Source organism: Schistosoma haematobium, chromosome 7 (assembly GCF_000699445.3).
Source record: "Schistosoma haematobium chromosome 7, whole genome shotgun sequence".
Lineage (NCBI taxonomy): Eukaryota > Metazoa > Platyhelminthes > Trematoda > Strigeidida > Schistosomatidae > Schistosoma > Schistosoma haematobium.
The window spans coordinates 8272105-8296025 of record NC_067202.1 but is presented as its reverse complement, the minus strand read 5'-3'; the positions used below and the strand labels follow the sequence as shown (position 1 = coordinate 8296025).

The 23921-nt window shown below is 33.9% G+C and overlaps 1 protein-coding gene across 1 annotated transcript; it reads left to right on the top strand.

Annotated features, from left to right (window-relative positions):
• The first annotated feature begins 1215 nt into the window (after positions 1-1215).
• MS3_00000769 (uncharacterized protein) lies at positions 1216-16126 on the top strand. Its single transcript, XM_051208413.1, has 9 exons — positions 1216-1298; positions 3475-3562; positions 5684-5849; positions 7509-7612; positions 9181-9255; positions 10355-10459; positions 11157-11247; positions 12519-12706; positions 15935-16126. The coding sequence occupies exons 2-9, from the start codon at positions 3515-3517 to the stop codon at positions 15977-15979; spliced, it is 822 nt and encodes a 273-aa protein (XP_051064352.1). The 5' UTR covers positions 1216-1298; positions 3475-3514; the 3' UTR covers positions 15980-16126.
• Positions 16127-23921: the final 7795 nt, after the last annotated feature.

The window sequence follows — 23921 nt, the reverse complement described above, 5'->3', positions numbered from 1 at the left end:
TAGAAAGGGTTATCTACAATCTTGAAGAAACTGATGCTGTTCATCGGTACGTGATATCTAGTCAGTTACACAATCATTACATATTACATTTGATTGATTAAATTCAATCGGTACTAAGAAGTAGACAAATATCACATTGGGAATCATTCAGTGACCAATCAATGAAGGTAACATTATTCTCTGAAACAGTCCACACAAGAATAAAGTATTATATTACCTGATTAGTCATAGAGTTATTTTAACTATCAGTGTAGTAGTACGGTAGAAAAAAACGTTATTTTTTGCCATTAAACTAACGAAAACTACCTGTCTATAGATAAGGGTACTTCCTCAGTCTGGTGAGAATTACATGATGACTTTTAGGGTCTTTTGGTTATTCTGGTACTTACGAGAGAAACATAAAATGAAGAACTGAAAGAACAACTAACCTTCCAGTTAACTTATACAAGTATGAGCCTCGTGATTGTGTCATTTATTTTCCTGCCCCAATAACTTACAACATGCAAGTGTTTTTCAAGATAACCAAGTTGTGTGATAATCATACTTATTTAGGTCTCGAGATCCATAATAATATCCCAGACTTAATTCTCGGTTGCTACGCCATAAAAGCGCACTGATGCGGAGTCCCATACCAGGATAAAACAACAACCCATTACATTCAGCCTTTTAATGATTGTTTGACTTAGATAGGCTAGTGACTTCAATAAAATTTGATGTTCCCCACTAACCTATATGATTGAACGATGACTAGTTTAAAGAACATTTCAGAAAACTGAAGTCTAGAGAGTTCAAACTGCTTCAAAATATAAAAGCGACACGAAAAAATAGACTAAACAAACACGACAGTCAAAGAGATTTGTAAAATGATTGGTTGCTATGACGTTTCGTACCATTCGAAACGCATCATTGACTGGACAATATTATCTGTGAACCTAAAGTTTAAACAGAATTGACCTTAATTGTCATAAAAAAATGATCTGTTCACAAATAGGTTAGAATGAAATGAATGAAAAGAATTCCACAGATGCGCATACATACACATCAGTATTTAAACACGACTGTATTGCTATAGTACCAGTATTTTCATATTTATATTTATTACATCTATTTTATTACTATATCACCCTTTCTAGTCACATTGACCTCATTCAAATAAAAAAGAACGCAATATTATTCGCTTACTTTTAAGTTGGTGATATCATTTTTAGCTTTGTACTGTTAACCATCACTGTTCATTACTTTAACAAACAGTGAAGACGTGAGGTGCATATTTTGACTTTTCTGTACAGTCTAACATTGTAAGTTCCCATTTCTTAACTTGCTTTTTTCCACTTCTCGATTAACTTATCAATTTATCCAATTAATAGCTTACCAACAATATATAAAAATCTCCCTTGAAACTTGAGCAAAAGTTTCACAATAAATGGGCGTTCAGTTAATGTAAGACACTAAGGAGGAAAATTATATTTGTGAAATCTCAATTACCAATTGTGATATATCCTAGAAATAGCCTGAACCAGATTGTTAAGAAAAACGTTAGAATGACTTAAAATTCAATCGCATATATTTTATAAGCAACATTTTCCTCCGTAATGTCTTAATATTTATTTGGTTTAAATAAAAGTGACATCTTGAATGTTTTATCACAACGATAGAAAGTGTAGTTAAGAGATTATGGTAATCTGTCAGTCAGTCAGTCAGTCAGCTACAACGTAGGACCAGGCACATATATGCATCGGTTCAAGTTGCCATACCTCATTAACACAACAAGATGGACACCGGATTCATAAAAGTAGTCAATTCAGAGGTGGTAATATATAGAAGAAAGATTGCAATAAGTACATAGTACAGGAAGAAAGAATTAGTTCGTAAAAAGAAAGATATGAAGCGGGTGTATACACCGACGCCATTGTGATCGATTCTGGGCCATGTCACCAAGAGTCTCCAACCATTGGTTACGATAGTCACGCGGACCCCAACCAAGTAGTCTGCATCTCCCAACATGGCTCAGACTAGAAGTTAGTGACTTCAAGAATTGATGCCACTTTTTGGTTTGGCTGCCCCTAACATGGTAATCGGTATAGCCATGAGTTTTGCTTGAATGACGTAACACACACACACAAGAATACTTTTCTGAGGTTCTAATGGTAAGGTCTTTAACTCGAAGGTTGCTCAATGATAGTGTTGCTTGATCCCAGTATTACACCGTTAATCAACTAATGTTGGAAATGTGACTATTGGAGTGAAAACTAATAGTTTGAAGGCGAAACACCCTTCATAAGACCTGATGTTTGTGGCTTTGACACTGAGTTGTACTATAAATGATCTATTTCAATAAGCTCCGAGACGAAATGAGCTAGACCTTGATCGTTGTTTAGTTTAATTCAGGATCTGTCAATCAGACAAATATCATTGGTCTGGTGCAATCAGTAGGAAGCGGTTGAATGGTGACTACTTAGCAAATTTATTGATACTATCCGATCAGCGCATAAGATAGGACAAACGGAAAGAGAATTACAACTCAGTGATCACTCAGTGTGAATACTTCAGTCATAGAGGTGATCAATTTTGCCCCAAATACTTCAGCCGTAACATCGCTTGAGGTGATGCTAAATAATATATATTCGAATCCCACGTTGAGCATTACTTTCATGAAGATTTCATACCATTTTCGATGGCAAGTTTTTTCGAGAATGAAATTAAAGTTCAAGGTGACTACCTGATTACTTCCAATGGTTTAGTGAATTTACGATACTCTTACTAAATACTTGTCTTCCGGATTTACATGTAGTTAACTGTCTAAGTCAATTGAAATGTACCCAGTCTTTCAGTTGGATGATGCATATCACAAACAACTTCCTTGCAAAGTGAAAGACAGATTTCGTGCCTCCATTGAGGATTCCAAGCAAGTGAAATTCCTGATTCGATAGTAAATTTCATCTGATGTAAACGTGCATGAAAATTCCCTTTTATTCAAAAATCATATATACAAAAATATTACGTCTATTGCTTATAAGGTATTTGGATTATATAATGACCAAATAGGTGTGAGTCAGTTACCCACAAAGACAATGGAAAATGGTCACGTAATATCATAGATTGGTTGAACTTAGACATTAACACCATCAGATCCCGATTCGGTGATCTAGAGGTTAAGTGTTCGTATGAGACTTAAGGTCCTAGATTGGAAACCTGCGTGACGGATAGTGGGTGCGCATTGTCCACGAGCCCTATACTAGGACGAAACGGATGTTTATCACTTCCAGGTTTTCAATGGTGGTCTAACATTAACAGGTTAATGACCTCGATAATGAATCAACAAACTATAAGATTTATTCATGTAAGCTGGAGTCGATTCATCTTTTTGATGATTTACTGATAGTTAACAAGTATTTTAATTTATACATATATATTGCCTTGAAAATATCCACTCATTTCTCATCTTTTTGTCTTCGTTGATATCATCTTTCTCAGTGTTCAGAATCGAAAAGACAATATTCAACTACACTAAACAATGGCTGCATGTGGTTGTATTTTAACTATAATTAATAGTATATTTCTGGTGAGTGGTTCTTTTGATATTTTTCAGCAAAATTTAACATATCAACTCACATATTTTATAAAATTAATTAGCCTATTCTTTTTGATAGTTGGAGGCTTTCTCGAATCACAAATTCAACAAATGTCCTAGATTCGTAATTATTCACATTTCATTTCACAAACAATCTTCAATAGAATTACACTCTTTATCACGTTGGTGTTTTACTTTACAGTTAAGTGTTCTTCGTAGATTGTGTCTCTGATATTTCCAAATAGAAGCAGATCTTGTTTTATCTATTACAAAGAGCTTAATTCACGTGTCTTCAATTGATATTGATAGTCTACTTGTGTTGTTAGTATTTTTTGATGATATTGAGTATTAGATAATGTGATAACAAATGGGCAACTCTGAGACGCAAGCACATCCAGTTGACGAGTTCCACATAGGGCGAAACGCACTTCCTGCATTCGATCGCTAACCACTATCCGTTTTTGCTTATAAAGCTTGTGAATTAAGGCAATATCGAGGCAATACGCACAGTATGAATATATGTCAATAAGAGACTGATCAATTGCAGTGCTAAACATCAATGGGAACATTCAAGTATAACAATACCAAGTGAATTTAATGTCTATAATTTTCTTACGTTTTGTAAACTGAACTCCTAACGGGAGAATGTAGTGTTCCTAAACAGTTCTGATTTAAATATTCCTCAACTTTACTTATCATAATCACTCGATATTCCAGACAGGAATACCGCTAATTTAAACAAAATTATTTTTGTCGTTTGGTACTTAGTGCATTGCATTGAATTTCGATCATACATTTTAATGATCGGTATGACTATAATAATATCCATCATACAGATAGCTAAAAAATCTAAAATCTAAAACTGAAATGAAGTTCATTGGAGTCATATACTCACTGGTCAGCAACCTTGTCTCAGTTAAATTCGTCATGGAATTAATCTGAGGGAATAAACATGCACAAAGACTACCGGAAATTAGCCACTTGATTAGCTTATATGAACAATAATTATGACGAATGTTGATAGGAGATCTAAGCCAAGTTAGAATTCGAAGCATTTTTTCTCAGATTACTGACTTGAAGACTCACTGATTGATGAGAATATATCGTTTGTTTACGTTCCTAATAATGTTCGGATCAACTAAACTCCATTTGTGATAGCCCGTTGCTCAATTAAGTACTAATTATCTTTTACCAAGTTTTAACGGGTATCGCAAAGATTCCCTTATAAATATATGATCAGATTGTTTGAAGTTTATTGTGGCAGAACATTACATTGTTTCAAATAAGCATTGTCATCTAAATTAAGCAAATTAAATTCCCAGAGAATACTAGTCATTTCAGACTTCAATTCAAATATGAACGTATCATTTACATATACACCACTCATTACAAAAATTACCGGAATTAAACTGACAGCAACTACATTTCGCAATACTTGGAGTACGTAATGTTTATCATCTCCCAATATCCTCAAATAGTGATAATACTTCTCTTTGGTTTCTGTCCAAGTCATCTATGAAAATCTTTAGTTGTCAGACTGTTTAGTTATTCTAAACGATAATGGGTGATGATGATCCCAAAAATCATTCAATGGTAATCATCAATTCGGTTAGTCAGTGACCGTCTCAGCTCTACATCATCGTTTGCACTGTTTACGAATCTTAATCAAACAATTTTTTAAATACAGCTCCCAATTAACGTAACTCTCATAAAAGATTGTTCAGTTTTTCACCAAAAACATTGAAAGTTCAATTCGTGTACTGCTTAACTGAAACATTCACACTAATCGTCACACTAAATTCATGTTTCGCAGTATTCATCGATAACAAACCACATAAAACTTCAGTAATAGTGATTTGAATACACAACGTTCAAGATCATATTTATCGATAATATCAAGAAGTTAATCTGAGATTACACAACTGAAATAAAATGTGACTCTTTTCAATAACTCATATTCACTTCTATACTATGTATTATAAACCCAATTCGGGTAAAAACATACGCTATTCTACACTATTGTTTCTACTATTAGATTTATAACTATACATATATACATAAAGATATTGACTTTCAAAGAAGTAACATCATTCCCTTTTATACTTTGGATAGGCAATATCAATCGCTATTGTTATTGCTGGTGGAATATTTGCATGGAGTTCAACAACAGTTACGGATATTTTAAGCAGTACATTAGTGTCATATATTAAAACAACATTTTCGAGTAAAATGTCCGTGGATACTACTACATTAGTGAATAATATTATTAGCATTGTTCGTAAGTTAAAGCTTCATCAGTTACTTATTATTATTGAATTGTATATTTGTGAATAGTTTAAAAATAATAAGTCATAAACAAATGTAATTGATAAATATGAATGAGAAATTAATTTTCTCAGTTGACTATTCTCAGTTAGTTCGTATAAGTTGAAGTGGGATTAGTGATGATAAACACTGACTGAGTTTACTCTAATCATCCCGACCGTTGTTACTACCTTGACGTGGTAGTCTGGCTTGCCTATCGTAATGAAGTAACCAAGCTATATTGTCTGGAACAACCGTTCCTCAAAGTCCTACCATGTCAGACAGGTCGGTTGACGAGCAGTAAGGCTAAAAGCAACAAACCTTAGGTCCAAAGGCGTAGTCGTACTGCTGACTGTACAGAGGTGTGACAGCAGTAAGGTGTTTCCTTCAGACAACCAGCATCTGCAGCAATGCCGCCTTCCCACAAGGAGGGGTGGAGTTAGAAAAGGTCGACCCTAAAAATGCACACCTCGCCTTATCCCACGGATATCCGTCTCCGGTGGTAAGGTCTCAACAAGTACGGAGCTAACACAAAAATTACCCATTAAAAAGGTCGTGTGTGACCGACCTCAAGCAGTTGTCTCTTGGGCACTGCGGTCACGCTCTCAGGTCACTAAGACCACCTCTAATCCAATTTCCTTTTCACGTACCTCCGGAAGGACCCTTCTACGGTGTAGGCAACCGGGAAGTGATAACCGCCCTCATAACTCTAACAGCACTCATATATGGCAACTTAGGCCGATGCACATATGTGCCTGATCCTACGTTGTAGCTGACTGACTGACTGACTTACTCTAATCATATGGGATTATTTATGATGACAGTGATCTATTAGAGTGATTATCAGTGAATAATTATGTATCATACAACAGATTACTGCTAAGTGTTTCGTGAATGTAAGGTATGGCTAGTAAGATATTCAAAACTTTTAATATGAAGTTAACATATTTGAAATGGAGAGAAATTCGTTGATAAAGCTGTCAACTATCAAATATTGATGTGTCATTATTTTCGTAAAACACTAATCGGCCAGTATGAAGAACAATAAGCTTTCTAGTTTGAAGAGACTAATAGACAAGTTTGTCAAAAAGAAAACAACTGATCACTCGATGATAATCGAATCGCCTGGTTAATTGTTTTAGACATATGGCTAAATTCACGCATGCCCATTTACTAAAATGAAACTAGAATCTTGACGGCTCATAAGTTAGTCAATCTACCATCCAGCTTTTGGTAGTTAACAAACACTTGTTTAATACTATATTAAACAGGCTTATATAAACTTAAAATAAGTTTGGAACCATTAAATCTGACGGAGCAACGTACATTCCATTGTTGTCTCAACGGTGCACACTCACATCTCTCCTATATGTCGAATCTACGAAGTTAGGATTTCATAGTGAGCGTACAAACTTTAAATTTTTGGATTTTAATCGCTCGATCAACATTCCCAACTTTGATCGATTTGTAATGCAACTCGGCAATCATTCGTAAGCAACGCATTATTGATGTCCGTTGATTTGGGGATTTGTTCTCATCATCATGACTAGTAGTAACAATTAAAAGTAGACTGTTCACTATTGATCCTATCTTTAGCTTGTCGCCTTGTTTTTCTAATATTTTGTCAACATAGAACCAATTGGCTTGGTTATCTTCATAATCGGAATGATACTGATGGCAATCTGTTGGTTGGGTATATTTGGTGTATGTTGTAGATCGAAGGTTTGTCTTGCATTGGTAAGTGGTGGTGATACTTTTATTGAGCAGTTTGAATAAATACACATTTGAAATGTTCTAGTAGATGGCTTAATTTGTAGTTCTTTCTCAAACCGCCTCTAAATTAGCCCACAGGATTACAGAAGATAGAACGACTGATCAAGTGACAACATGTATGTGCACATATGGAAACCAAAGACTGACTACAATCCATTTCTTAGTATCAACAACGAGATAATTCAAATCTTAATACTATTGGTGTTGTTTTACTTGTATCTTCCCATTGTTATTTAGGACTACAATTGATCAGTCTCATGTTGGCATATGTGCATCCTGTGCGGATTGCCTCGATAAAGCCCAAAGTCACAAGCCTTTTAAGCAAAGTTGGATAGTGGCTAGCAGTGGAATCCAGGACGCGCGTTTCGCCCTATTTAGGACTCGTCAGCCCGATGTGCCTGTATCCCGTAGTTGATGTTCACTCTGGGACTCGAACCCAGCACCGTTTGCACATATGTCAACATGAGACTGATCAATTGCAGTCGTAGATAACAATGGGAAGGTACAAGCAAAAAAACACCAAGTGAATTTAAACTTCACCCCATTGCAAAAGCAGGTGGCTATCAGGACTTAGTAGCTAAGTGGATAACGAGATGGCGTTTGAAATGAGCGGTACTGGGTTCGAGTCCCGTAGTGAACACCAACTCTGGGATGCAGTTGCACCCAGCTGACGGGTCCTAAACAGGACGGAACGCGCGTTCTGTATTCCACTACTAGCCACCATCCATCTTTGCTTAATACTATTGGTATACACGAATTGCAAAATCAGGTGATTATCTGGTCTCAGTGGTTCGACGGACAACACAATTGTCATTTGAAGTGAAAGTACTGGGTTCAAGTCTCAGTCAAACAATTCTAGTTTTCACCCTCTTCAAGGCTGGTTGGATTAGTCTTCCGAAGCGTAAACTATAACCAAATCCAACCGTAGAACATAATTATATCTCAGAGCCAAAGTACATCCATTAGATTCTGAATAAAAAACAAAGGGCGAGCATTCTAACTATCAGAATGGCAAAAAATTGTAAATCAGTTGATGCAATACTCACAAAATCTAATATCATATTCGTTAATTGGAATTTCGATTAGTTCACTTTGCTGTGATAATCCAAACAGGCTTAAATGAATAATAAAATTAACTCAATCTGTAATACCGATCAGTAAATATTGAAAATGTCATATAATAGTATCTAGCTAGATACTATTAATCTATGATGCATTTTTTGCAAATATAGTATCAGTCAGCAACAACGTAGAACTTCGTACGTACGTACATCACATCAAGTTGCCATACCACATTAGCACAGAGATATTGTTGATTCATAACATAACATAATTTCGTCATGAATATGGTTTAGGAAGTTCCACAAGTTTATATTTACGTAGAATTTGACAGAAATAACTGCAAGTCATCTTGTTTATTTGTAATGAAGATTAACTATTTCAATAGTATTGTTTTTAATTTCATACTGTTTTTTGCTTTTCATTGTTTCAACATTCATTTAAAACAAAACAACCATGAAAAAAATTTGAAGTACCTTGCCATTGTGATAGCAATTACTATCGCTGTAGTTGCATTAATTATTACATACAAGGTACAACCGACATTGGTAAGTTGATTTATTTACAATTCGTTTACATTTTATCAATTCTAATCAAATTACTTCAAATAGAAAATCGTCTAACATGCCGATTACTTCACAACTAGATCATGTATGATAAAACATCACATATAAAATCAACTTCTGCATTATATTTGGTCATTCAATTCCGAAAACGCAATGATGATGATGATGATGATGATGATGATGATGATGATGATGATGATGATGATGATGATGATGATGATTGTGTGCCTGATCTCTAGTAAATCTTTGAGTGTGGATGCTAGAGATACTGTCTGATTGACTAAACTTAATCTTGTGAAGTGGGCTTTGTACCTGAGTCTTAGTTGCTTGATTCTAATCGCCTCATTCACTGGATCATAGTTCCATAGTTATAATCTCACTGCAACTTTTTAGTACAAAATATTTAACTAAGCGATTGACCAGTAGATCAACCTGTGTCCTCATCCGACACATACATAAAATTTTGATAATATAGCAAACAAAACGTTTATCGTAGAATTTTCACGAAGACATTTTCTTGTTAGAATATAAATTAATGATGTAAGAACAAAATTAATGATGATAGTTCTTGAATTTCAGCACTAAATTCATCCATCCATTTGATTAAACCACATCTAGGCATTGTAGCCGAGGTCGATGCTTGATAAAAAAATCTAACTTTAAATACAATATCAAATCTCTAAGTCATAATCCTAATTCTAGTTCCTCACACCGATATACAACTCTCTTTTGACCCTAGTAAGTACGTGAATTTTGCAGAAGTCAAATTTCGCGTCGCTCATAGATGGTCCATGAATTATCGTCCTAATCATAAACGATAGAGAGTAAAATATTTCGTGAATATCATTGGTACTCAGGTTGCAACTAGTGTTGTAGTAAAAAACTAATTCCCATAGAATGATATGATTAAGAATACTTAATGTATATTAGTTTAGTAAAATTTCGATGAACTACTGTGAAATAATTAAAGTAGTTACATTTCCCCAATGACTAAATTTAACAAGGTTTCGTTTGCAACATACTGAAAATGGTAATTCACATCTGTATTTTGTTATGTATCTGCTTTTTTTTCTTTTTCAAGGTCACCTCGGTGCTAGATTCAACAGTCGATTCATGGGCTACCAGTTATGTTTCAATTGTTTCGGGAAATACTAATAGTGTTTTATTTGCTTCATTGATGATGCTTGTAAGTTGTGAATATAAAACACCTCCTAAAGATAATTCAAATGAATCATATGTTTTATTAAACAGAGAAAAAGATCCATTGTGTCATTGAGATAGAGCATTTCCTGTTATGAAACAACATCAAATGAACAAGTGTTTAAGATGGTGGTACACTGGTCAATCATTTCAGCAAAATTTTTGACTTCTCAACTGTGCGTACAGATGAGTACACGAACCTCGGACCACGTAGCGAAAACGATATATTTAGACCATCTTTTTAAATTCAACATATCTATACTTCCATCATTTGTCATTTAATGACAACGTGATGCTTATTCAATCTCATTGATCAGTCATGAGATTAGACCTGACTTACATCTCTTCTTTATTCATTGCTTCTTAACACAACTTCAGGAATCTTTCTCAAAATTAGTCACTAGTATATATACCTAACTTTTAAATCTTGTTCAAAACGAATAAAACAGCCTACAGAACTGTTGAATGTGTCCAAATAAAGCTCAAACATTATTAAGTAACTTGATTAATCAAGTTAAACAAATAATGAACAGTTGCTTTGTGGTAAACTACTTACCTACACTCACTATATATCATAGCTAGTGTTAATGGCTTTTGTTTTTATATTGTGTAATATTCACTTTACAATATACTTCACAATTTACGCAATGTTATTCAAACTTGGTTTTTCTTTTTTCAAAAAGCTACAATGTTGTGGATCCACTAGTGTAACTGACATTACCTCATCCAGTAACTTCGCAACCTCCGATACATATTCATCGCAATCATACACATGTAAGACAATGATTTATATTTAAATATTATAGAAAGCTATTAAAGACTTCCAAGTTGAACTATTGAGCATTGACATTTTAATGGGAAACTGATAAGCGGTTGTGTCCAGTTATAACAATCACACAGGTAGACTTCCACATTTCAAATGAATTCGAACGGAATTCATTATGGTGAACAACTCGTGATTTATATCTGAAATAGTCACGAATTTCATTTCAATAGTTTAAAGCATTTTGCAATTAATTCCTGTCAGGTTCACGCTCACAATCAACTGTGTTTAACATTGATTGATTAGGGATAGTGTCACACAAAGATATTCTTAACCGACTTCTTATGACTAGCAATTCTTATTGAACACTAAAGTGTATTGACAATTTAGAAGAAATTATATAGATTCGAAAATCCTTAATACTATCACATAATACCGATTCGGTAAAACAGGTCTCTTAGTCCTTATCAAAACCGGATTATATTGTACATTTTCTGACTTGATGATAGTGTCATTGGTTAGTAACAATAATTTCTAATCTCATAAACAGATTACAAGTGAAAAGTTGTTTTAAAAGAGAAATTTGATTGTATTCTATCAAGCGTGAATGTTACTTATTGTTACATACGGTTTTCAGTGAAATGAAAGCATGTTTGAGTGTCCTGAAATTCTATATCATATAGATTCGAGAGTATATACTTTTGATGTGTCATAAGTCGAAACAGAGCATCTTCTCTAACGTTATTGGTTGTCAAGATTTCTCTAGTTTGTGCTGAATTATAACCAGTTCTTTGCAAACAACTACCTTAGATACTTTTGTTTATTCCTCCTGAAAATTGGAGAATTTAATAACGGAGGTAGTGTTCAACATTGGTGACATGTGAGACATGGTACTTCGTTTGTTCCGTTAATTTCGATATCGAAATCAATAAACATTACTGGGACCTTAGTTAGATAATTCATGTATGTATGTATATTCAATCACCTGAAATAATGTTACAAGTGGTCGAGTGATTATTATTAAGTTTAATTAATAAGATACTCACATCTAAGTGAATCAGTGACCAAAATAACCTCGTTTTCATTTCACTACGATGATACACATCAATACAAAGAATCAAGCACAATAACAAACATGGTTAGAAGCCACTAAGAAAATAAAGTTCATTTAAGGAGATACGTTATTCACTATCCATTAAAGCCGATATGTTATTCATCATATCAACTGTATTCTTCTGGGTGTACACTTTGCAACTAACTCCTCCAAACTTCTTTTATTTAGCTATGGTTCGACCAATTCCATGTTGTAAAGTTGATTCGAGTCTTGCCTTGACTGATTCAACTTGTCCAACAACATCGAGTTCTACCAACCAAAATGACTCAACTGGATGTAAAACGGTTATCCGGTCGTATATTACTACTTCGGCTGACGTTATTATGTATGTTTCGTTTGGGGTCTTAGCCTTCTTGGTAAGTTCAATTTTAACATTCAAACGTTTCTTTCCATTTATATTCTGTTATGATTTGAGTTTTTTGTTCGCTCAACTAACCTTGTTTGATCTGCATATTTCCGTTTAGACCTCAGTGTTATAGGTAGTTATGGCATGACATGAGAGGAATTTTATTATAATTGTCCAATGTGGTGGTAGTTTCCATCACAAGATGACAGTGGATAGAAGACTGTTAAAAATAATGGAAAGAGATCTAGACTTCCGTTTCGTCCTGGTTTGAAGCTCTTTAGCTAAGGCATATTCTTATGCGGTATCTAATCTAAGATATCTTGAACAGTCATCTCCTAATAACAATTAAGATGAAACATATGTTCAACAGCTTCAAACGTCTAACAAAAAGTAACCTTGAACAATGATAAATGTGCTTATTTTCTAAAGGTAAAGTGGTATGTACGAATTCCTCACTTGAAAGCAATTGGTTTCTTGCTGTCTTATGCCTGATGTTAGTCAAACTCTATCAATCTGCTTGTAATGTGTGTTCAGTAATCTAAGAGGCTCAACATTAGAACTAACTTTGCTTCGATTTTAGGTAGTTAAAATCAATCGACAAGCAGTATAAAATGAAGAGCTCCAAATTCGACGAAACCTGGATCTGAACTCGCTTACTGGCTACAACTCATCTATTTTATAAACTGTTATCCACTTTAAAATTAATTTGGAACTTAAACAAACACTTAACACTAAAATCGACTGACACATCGAATAGATTGCCTGATACATGACTCGTATTTTCTTGTGGTAAAAGTTGAGAAGTATTAAATAGTTCAGATGCTGAAGTAACTAAACTACGTGAACTTTTCAGAACCAACATGTCTGTATTTGTTTCAAATAGTTTTAAATGATAATTTACTCAGTACTTATGGTCATGCAAAATAACCAAAATAGTAGTATATTTAAGTCAGAAATAATCAACGAATTTGTCTGTTATGTTGGAACTATATACAGCAGATAAGCAGTATCGCCGAAGAATGTACTTTCATCTTACACACACAGACACGAATACACAATATGAGCATTTGAAATTATGTGATTAACCTAGGTTTGTCAGGAATATCGACTCCTCCGCTTAAAAATTAATTCTACCACTGTCGATTAGATAACTGCTTTATTAATCTAGAGTTCGGACCATATCATCCTCGTACCAAGATAAAAACATCACTACTTCGAAGACACATCAACACCTTAAGAGTTAATCTTCTTCGGTGTTGCTATCAAAGCGTCATCGGTGATGAAATCGACAAACAAAGTTTAGATCGGATAAGTCAATCATACTCAAACGATTGTGTAAAACTATTCGTAAGCTCTTAAATAATACTCCATGGTGTCAGTTTGCCTAATAGATTACAAAAACATAGGAAGTGATGACAATAGAAATCTCGAAACAACACATAGTTATGAATATGTTCTACACGAGATTGAGAGTGCAATGTAGAAAATATCCTGATCCATCAACGACAAGTCAACAAAATAACAATAGAATGTTCCATTGTGAGTAGATGAAAATTTTTCCACCTATGAAATATCTTTACGAACATTTTGTTTTAAATATCCACTAAAGTTTACATGGAGACAAATAGAATAATCATTTCCAGTGTTTTTAATTCCGAATGGTTCAGGTTGTTCATCATTATTCTACTAATATTTCACTGACTAACATATTAGACAAAATTTAATTTATCATCTTATTTAGTTGAAACGTTCATATACACAATATCTACTTTAATGTGACGACAGTGGAATTTTCACTCATCACTATTTGCTTATAGATAGATTTTTAGTATTCAGTTATGAGATCACACAGATACTCTAGCGAAACAGTCAACGAAGTGTGAAAATCGAGATGTGTCTAGTCTAAGTAAACCACACTAAACTCGGACCGTGAATCACAACGAGTAATCTCACTATCAAAATCACTCATAATCTGCTTAAGAAATAAAGCATTAATCGAACTGTGACAAAACATCACAAATGTGTTATGATAATGCTGACTTTCAATTAATAGAAACTAATAGTCAGAATATAAATGTACAAAGAACAGTCTAAGGCACTCAAACAACTCTTCGAAATGAATGTTACTACAAATAGACGATATTAATGGTGACGATGTTTGTTAGTTTTCCAAAAACACAGTTGATTTGGGAAAGATTATGGTTTTAATCAGTCTCAATACAAAAGAGTGAGAATATCTAACGACGTTTGACTTTCTGATATATGCCGGTTACTAACGAAATGTCTGTGACGACCGATCTGTAAAATGTCAAGCGGTATACAGTTAAACTAGTTTCTTAAATGACAAGCTTCCTCATTCATCAGAAAATTTGTCATTGATTACTCATTCCAATATCCAACTTTAATTCATCCTTCACACTCGTTTCCATCAAAACAATCCAACCAATCGCATAATTCATTAAGAGAATTCAACACAGTTTTGTAGCTGTATTAAATGAATTAGTGTAACAATTTTACTTCACCCCATTGCACAAGCAAGTGGCTATCAGGACTCAGTAGCTAAGTGGATAACGCGATGCCGTTTGAAGCGAACGGTACTGAGCTCGAGTCCCAGAGTGAACATCAACTCTGAGATGTAGGTACATCCGGCTGACGAGTCCCAAATGGGACGAAACGCCTGTCAAACTGGATTCCACTGCTAGCCACTATCCATCTTTGCTTATAATGCTTGTAAATTAAGGCAATATCGAGACATACGCACAGTATGCACATATGCCAATAAGAGACTGATCAATTTCAGTCCTAAAACATCAATGGGAAGATTCAAGTAAAACAATACCAAGTGAATTTTACGAATTGTTTATCATATCGATGACATGATAATCTGATCAGGCAAATCAATCATCAGTTTCTACATGATCTGAACTATTTAGCTTTATTCGTTTCAACGTCTGTCAGTGAAAATGACTAACGACTGTAGTCTAAAGATAAACATTGTTATTGAAAAATATCGTTTGCTATGTGTTCATCAATTAAGTCTTGAAATAATTATAAACAATGTCTGACTATACACATCATGCATCAGTATGCTAATTTTATCAAGTAAGTTAGTTGATTAACATAAACTTATTCATGATTATTGAATTGGTTTAGGAATAACATATATCTTACCCACCTATTTAAATCCACTGTTGTTGTTGTTGTTGTTTTTTGTTTTCTATTTGTACTCACATTCCAGGTAGTGTTGATTATTCTAGCATCATTTTCAATTGCTCAATTTTAATTTTACATTGAATAGAGAACTCCAATATGTTCACAAACATTATTGTTCGTGTATGCTATGAGAAAATCTGATTATGAAAGTTACATTGGACCGGTTCTTTGTTCGTTTGTTTGTTCGTTTGTTCGCTTCACTTTTCATCAAATTTAGTCGATTCACCTTTATATATATAAATATATTCTATACTAGTGATGAACAATTAAAGATTATTTTATTGTTTTCAGAGTCACCTTTAAGCATATTAAATAGTCATGAAACATGTGATTGGTGAATCTCATTAAGGATACTTTTAATTGTTCCATAAACAGGTTGTGATGTGATTTTCAATTTAAACCTTGTCAATTAGATAGAATTATATCTAAGCTAATGTGTGCTTTTCATTGCACATGAAGTAATATGCTTGTTCATTATGTGTAGAATGATTGGAATATTACTGAAATGTCCAAACGGAAGTAAGCAAAGTCACAGTTCAACATGAGATTAACTTTGTATAGTAACGACCGACTGCCTCGACGTGCGATGTTCAGTGGTATAGGAGTAGGTTGGAAGAAAGCTAGGGGTTGCCAGACCAAAACATGGCACAAGTCCATGACATCAATAACAAGTGGACTGAGTCATGTTGGTAGGTGTAGACTACCTGGTTGGGATCCGCGAGATGATAGTAACCGATGTTTAGATACGTTAAATGACATGGATCGAAATTGTTTGCAATGGCGCAGGTGCATCCACTCTTTGTGTTCGCCCAAATTCTAATCTTCTGAATTCTTCGTATCCCTTTTTTTCTCTTTTCAAATATATCTCATTGCATTATACTCCTTGAATAACATCTCCAAACCCTAATCTTCCCGATTACTGCTTATACTTTTACTACCTCTACCACTACGAGATTTGAATCGACAACTGCATCTCTGTGCTAATGTGATATGGCGACTCGAACTGATGTACGTACGTACGAAGTTCTACGCTGTTACTGACCGACTGTTATTATACAGAAATAAATTCATTTATTTAATAGAAATGCAAAAGTGAACGTTGAAGTTATTTAAGTCCTACACATATCATGATGATTAGCAATGATATATCAGTTGTTAGTTGCTTAATATAATACGGATAACTGCTACTTAACTTTTGTGGAGTAATCGTTATCAACTAACTTCTTTATCCGATAAATTCAAGTGAAGTCTTATTTGAACTAAGAAGTTTAAAGTTTCTGTTATGAATTTCTTCTACTCATGCCCTCTAACTATGAATTTGAGAATTCATTTACACTGTAAGCTTATCTTCGATAGTTTATACAAACATTTAAATCGTTGCCGATCTATTAATAAGAACAATAGAGAAACTATCCCAGTGGCTTGTATTATTCTGTATTATTCAGGCTTATAGACTCGTGTAATTACGTGTATGAAACAGAAGATCATGACACTTTTTAAATCATGAGTCCTAAAATATAAAATTTTGAGACATCTGTAAATTATCAGTTCTTGATGAATAGCTGAAAACTTGTTCACTGTTGGCCACTTCAGATCTAACAGCTAATGATTACAAGAATTCATAACTTCGTCACCTCTACCCATTTCTATCATCTTTATGTGACTTCACAATAGATTCGCTCTTAGAATTCACATTGCTGTCACAGGACATTCCGGAGATGGAGTTAGTCGATCATGGCCAACTCTTCTACATGGAGCAGGTGGATGATACTATTTCGTTGAATCAGAATGAACAGCTCACTGAATGCTTACTTACATCTGTCACAACTCGTGGAGGAACATAGACTAAACATCAGCATTCTCCATCCAACCCTGTCCTAATCAATCCTTTCCAGTTATTTCCAGTTGCTATTCGTCATTTTCATATCTGCTTCTAATTCTTGACGTAGTGTGTTCTTCGGCCTTCCACTTTTCTGTTTCCCTACAGGGTTTCAAGTTAGCGCTTGCCTTGTGATGCAGTTTTATGACTACTTCAATGTGTGTTCTAGGGAATTCCATCGTCTTTTCCTGATTTCCACCTCAACTGGAAGCTGGTTTCTTCTCTAACAAAGTAGGTTGTTGCTGATGGTATCCAGTCAACGGACATTGAGTATCATATGTAGACAATTGTTCATAAATACTTGTACGACTTCGATCATTTTTGTGGTAGTTTGTGTTGAAGATTGTGACTTTAATTTTGGTTAACAGTTGTTTCGAGTTCCATGTGTGCCTCATCTGTGGGAATGCCGTCCTTGTTTTACCAATCCTTGCATTCACGTCTGCATCAGATCCCCCCTGTTCATTGATGATGCTACCCAGATAAGTGAATGTTTCCATCACTTCTAGAGCTTCTCCATCAAGTGTGATGGTGTTGGTGTTCTCCGTGTTGTGTTTGAGGATCTTACTATTTCCATTGTGTACGTTGAGAGCCACTGATGCAGATGACATAAATTATTTGTAGTACTGCAATGAAATAATTATATTGAACTGAAGTTCTGTTTAAAAGAACAAGTGGAATACTCTGTGAGAATGACCTTGTTGTTGATAAATGAATCACTCTGTCGGTATTTTCTGATGAAAGAAACATCATAAATGTTTCTCGATTATCGTTATTGTTATTATTATTTTGTTTTCTTTTTGTATTTAGGTGTTGTGTGAAATCGATATGATCACCTTTTATTCCTTTTTTTATTGATTTTCTTGTAATAAAAAATGTAAATGTAGTTAATACTCTGTTGTCTTTCTGAGAGTTCCCTCTTAATTATTTTGTATATTTTTCTTATATTTTAGACAAATTAGTATTACAGAAGATCATCTCATCACTTACTCTTCTAAGTAATGTCAGAGTAATAAGAAATAGGTTAATTTTCAAATGATTCCATGCTCTGTTTTTATTAAATTTACTATGGAATTCATAAGGGTTGTTTACTTATTTGATCTGATTACATATGGCATGTTAAAATGGACACAGATGGATGGTATCACTGATAAGATATTCGTAGCATTCTCCCATCAATCGTGTTACAAATGAGAACAAGTTAGGGATTTCTGTGATAGAATTGCACTACTGATTCACGTTTATTGGTATTGGACAACAAACATAAATGTATTTTTGGAATTAAAAGAGGTGAATAGTTCGGATCATGTAGAAACCGGTGATTGATTTGCCTGATCAGATTATCATGTCATCAGTATGATAAACAATTCGTAAAATTGTTACACTAGTTCATTTGATACAGCTACAAAACTGTGTTGAATTCTTTGAATGAATTATGCGATTAGTTGGATTGTTTTAATGGACACGACTTTGAAGGATCAATCATAAGTTGGATATTTGAATGAGTAGTCAGTGACAACTTTTCGGATAAATAAGGAAGTTTATGATTTATGAAACTAGTCTATCTGTTTACCACGTGATATTCCACATTGACGTTTCTTCATATCGGTACATTTAAGTAGATATTTTGGAGATGAACTTTTCAACTACTTAAGAGGATAAGTAACATTTTATAGGCACTTGAACTTATTTACAAGGTTTCGTTCTTTATCACTTTTCTTTCCTATTTGAATATGCGTAATAATAACAAACATGGTTACAAACTAATGGTAATACATAAAATCTGATCTGAATTCGAATCGAACTATTTCTACAAACAGTCTACTTCACGAGTAAACAAAATTCGGTTTGATGAATTTGTCAACAACTAATTCTCTAACAAACATAACAGATTTCATAATTAATATCGTGAAATGATCTTATCTAGACAACCATTGAAAACCGGGAAAAACTAAATAGCTGTTTCGTTTTAGAACACAAATCCTCAGAAATGTCTATGAAGTGGAGTTGAAACATGTCAATTGTGCTGCACTTGCATTGGCAGATTGTTGCGTAATATTACAAACTGATCTAAGTTAAACATGCCAACCACTGAGGTCTAGAGATTAAGTATTCTCTCGCGAGCCTGAAGGTCCTAATTAGCGGGGCTTTAGATACAAACTCCTCTCAAGACCTGCACTAAGGAGAAACAATTATCCGATATTTTCTGCTTTTCAGTAGTTATTTAACTAAGATCGGTACGTGACTTTAACTACCCTTTTTTTTAAAAAAATTTGTATTAGCCCCCATTTTATCACCAAATTTCACGTTTCAAATCAATACTTCACTAACATTGAATCACTATTTGTTATGTCACATATTAGAAAAATTATATTGAACAATCTAGAGATGTGGTAAAAATATTTTATATATGATACACTATACTTACTACTTTCTAAACTATTTTTCTCAATAAAAATAAAACATTGTTTACTGTATTGTCTATTTAGTCTTAAAGTGATAACATTTCTTTTCTCTTGGTATTAGTTCCCTCTCTCTCTCTCTCTCACTCTGTCACTCACACAAAGCACACTGATACACAAGCAAACATATCCGTTGTACACACATAACCTCATAGGTCTACCATATATATAATCTGATACATTATTCTGATACATTCTATACTCTATAAGGGTTATGCTATCTGATTTACACCATGGGAACTATTTAGTGTATAAATAAACTGCCTAAATAAATACAGACAATCAATATCTGTTTGTTTGTTTGTTTTTGCTGAAAGTAATTGATCGGTCCAAAATTATCATTTTTTCTTCTGAAAAAAAGATCTACATTTAACCTTTTTTATGTACGAAAAAACATAAATAAATAAATAAATAACGATAAAAAAATCTGTGACGAAATTTATGTATCTACAATGTTGATTTAAGTTAGAATAAAACTGATTTTAAATGAATTTTGTTTTCACAATTAGTGTAACCATGGTGATTAGAAATGAACTTGGAAAGATTTATTTGATCTAAGAATGTTCTCATTGAATAAGAAGATTCAGCGAAGAAAATTTTGTTTTCAATGAAATTGTTTACTTAGGCAGAGAAACTATAATTTATGAATGAACCATTCATGTATAAGATAATAGGTCTTGGATTCTGGACGCGAAATTCACTCATCCATTTGGATAAATAGAGTTTTCAGTAGAGGGGTTGTGGAGATTATTAAGTTTTTGATTGAGATCATGAACCGATTGATGTTAGACCACCATTGAAAACCTGGAAGCACTGGACGGCCGTTTCGTCCTATTGTTGGACTCCTCAGTAGTGCGCATCCACGATCCCGCCCTAGGATGTTCGAACCCAGGGCTTTCAGTCTCGCTTAGGAGCGCTCAACCTACTGGACCACTGAGCTGGCCGTCATCCGGTGGTGTTAGTGTCTAACATCAATCAATTCACGAAATTGAGTAACCATCTTCCATTGTACTGAGGTAGATACCTGTCTCTACGCGACACAGATTAGCTCCATTGGTCACGGCTTCTCACTAGAACTCCGATAATTCTTTCACGAAGCTAGTCACTAGTGAGCACATTTTAATTATTTGTATAGGAGTTGTGGAAATCTCCACATTATAGCTGATGTCAGTTCATGATGAAAACCCGAAATCGAATTACTTATCTTAATCATCAACTGTAAATTATAATTATAATTCCTTACACAGGTTTATAACCCTCATTTGGACCTTGTTATTAAGTGCTCATTCTCAAGGCCAGTCTGGAATCACTCAAATGTCGTCCATAAATTATAGTCTCACCACTTAAGTTGTATATTCATATTTGTAGTTATATAGAAAATATATGTCTATAGAAGGATAGAAAAGATCGCATCATTAAGTGATACAAGATTGTAAATATCAAATGAGACTGCATAATAATCAAGGGATTAGAGAAGAATAGAAGGCTACAATTAATTTATGGGTCAAAAAAATGACAAAGGTCATAATAATACAAACTGAATAATAATCAAGTTAATAATAATTACATAACATACACAATGACATAACAACAATTGAAAAGATCAATAATGATCAAATAAATAAAGGAAAAACAATAAACAAAATCATATCACTAACATGAATTAGGGTCAAGGAAAGATGAGAGATTGGATGAATCATTTTTACATGCAAAGTTTGGACTTGAGTTTATGGATTGTCTTTGCGTCAGCAGTGAATAAAATATTGATCCAACATTCTTCCGATCCAATTCCTGTGACTGTGTAAATTACTTTACTTCATATCTAACAACTGAATAATTATCGGACCCATGAATTATTTTTATCCTTTTATTCCTTCTTTATCCATTGATTATTGTGTATCCTCATTTGATAATAAAAGTTTCGAATCAATTTATGATACAATCTTCTTGTATCCTTCTATAGACATATCTTTTCTATATAATTATAAATATGAATATGTAAATGATTTCGTGGAAAAGAACATTTTCTTCTTCGCTGAATTCTATTTATTCTTATTCAATGACACTATGGGCTTATTTTAATTATCTGAAGAGTTGAAAGAATAATCTCACTTGAAAAACTTGTGTCGCTTCATTGTCCTATTTAAACTTGAATTAATTTTGATTTGAAAGTGACTTACACTGAGTTATAAAATGTCAGAAAATCTAATTTTTCCACTTATTTGGGATAAAAATCTGATTTTCTGGTTAGCATTTTTTTAGCGAGTAAATATCGTGATGTCATTTTATTTTCGTGTGGGCTGTAATACTGCCTGGGTGACCGAACTGAAGCAGGTGATTTTCTTGGGGGGGGCCACACCCAGAACCTTCGACCTGAAGGTCTGATGCACAAGACAGTGGAGCATTTTAAGGAGATGCAGTCCCATGGTAGCTGGTGACCAACGATTGGTTCGTACGCTATTTGTTCGTTCACGATACTCGAGCCCATGTGCACCATTGGTTTAAAATCAGGGTTTTCCAACTCTCCTAGGTGGACTCTCCATGTCCATAACCGGGTTAAAGCGCCGGACATTCGCTTTTCGTCCTCTCAATTTTGTAGACAACACCCCCACCACGAGAAGGCAGTGAGTAGGACTTCCCTGACAGAGGCTATATATGCGTGGCCATGTGAGAGTATTTGGAGAGGGAGATCTGACTCTACCCACTCTCGACCCTACCACGGCATTCGGGGACACTTAACTGAAAGAATTCTTTGTGGTTGTACCTTTCCGTTTCCCACATTATTATTATTATTATTATTACACTACCACATACTAATCTGTGGTCGTTGTTGTTCTTTTTTTTCTTATACGCACCTTACATTCTTTTGATCTTTCCATTCTCGTTGTTTTGTGTGGCGTATATATATCTGGTGCCCCGTTGTACTAATATTTATGTGTTCAAATAAATAAATAAATAATTTTTTAGTAAGTTAGTTTTCTAAAGGATGGGCTCGCTAACCCCATGCCCAACTCTCCTCCTTTATCCAGGCTTGAAACCAGCAGTAACCCTAGAAGCGCTCCAGGCGGAGTTGAGATAACAATCTACCCAATGCTCAATTTATTTGAAATTATCAAATAAATAAATAAAAACTTTTCAAACTATATTTTAGGATTTGATCTCTTCTGTGTTATCACTAATTAAATTGAATTCTAGAAGTTTTCTTTTTTACGTCACATACTCTATATATGAGAATCATAATATCAGCTATATTTTTCAATGAATGATTTATAATGAACTACATAATCAGACAATAAATATGATTGTTTATTGATCTCAATAAATCTTTGATCTTATTGACATACAAGATTGTCAAAAGACAATATATCTACTCTATGGTGGTAAAAGAATAATGAAGTAATAAACATAATGATTGTGTATCAGTACCTTTTTAATCAATGAAACCATGGGTTTATGAAAAAATCGATTGTATCCTGTAAAAATTAATTTTTGTTTAATGATAGAATAAATCACATAGTAATATAAACTGAATTACACAAGTAGAAATTTTCTTATCTCATTGTATGACAGTTTAAAATGTTGACAGTAAGCTTTAACAATACTTAATAATCTGATAATTATATGAGGCCTCCACTTACCTACTTACGCCTGTTACTCCTAATGGAGCATAGGCC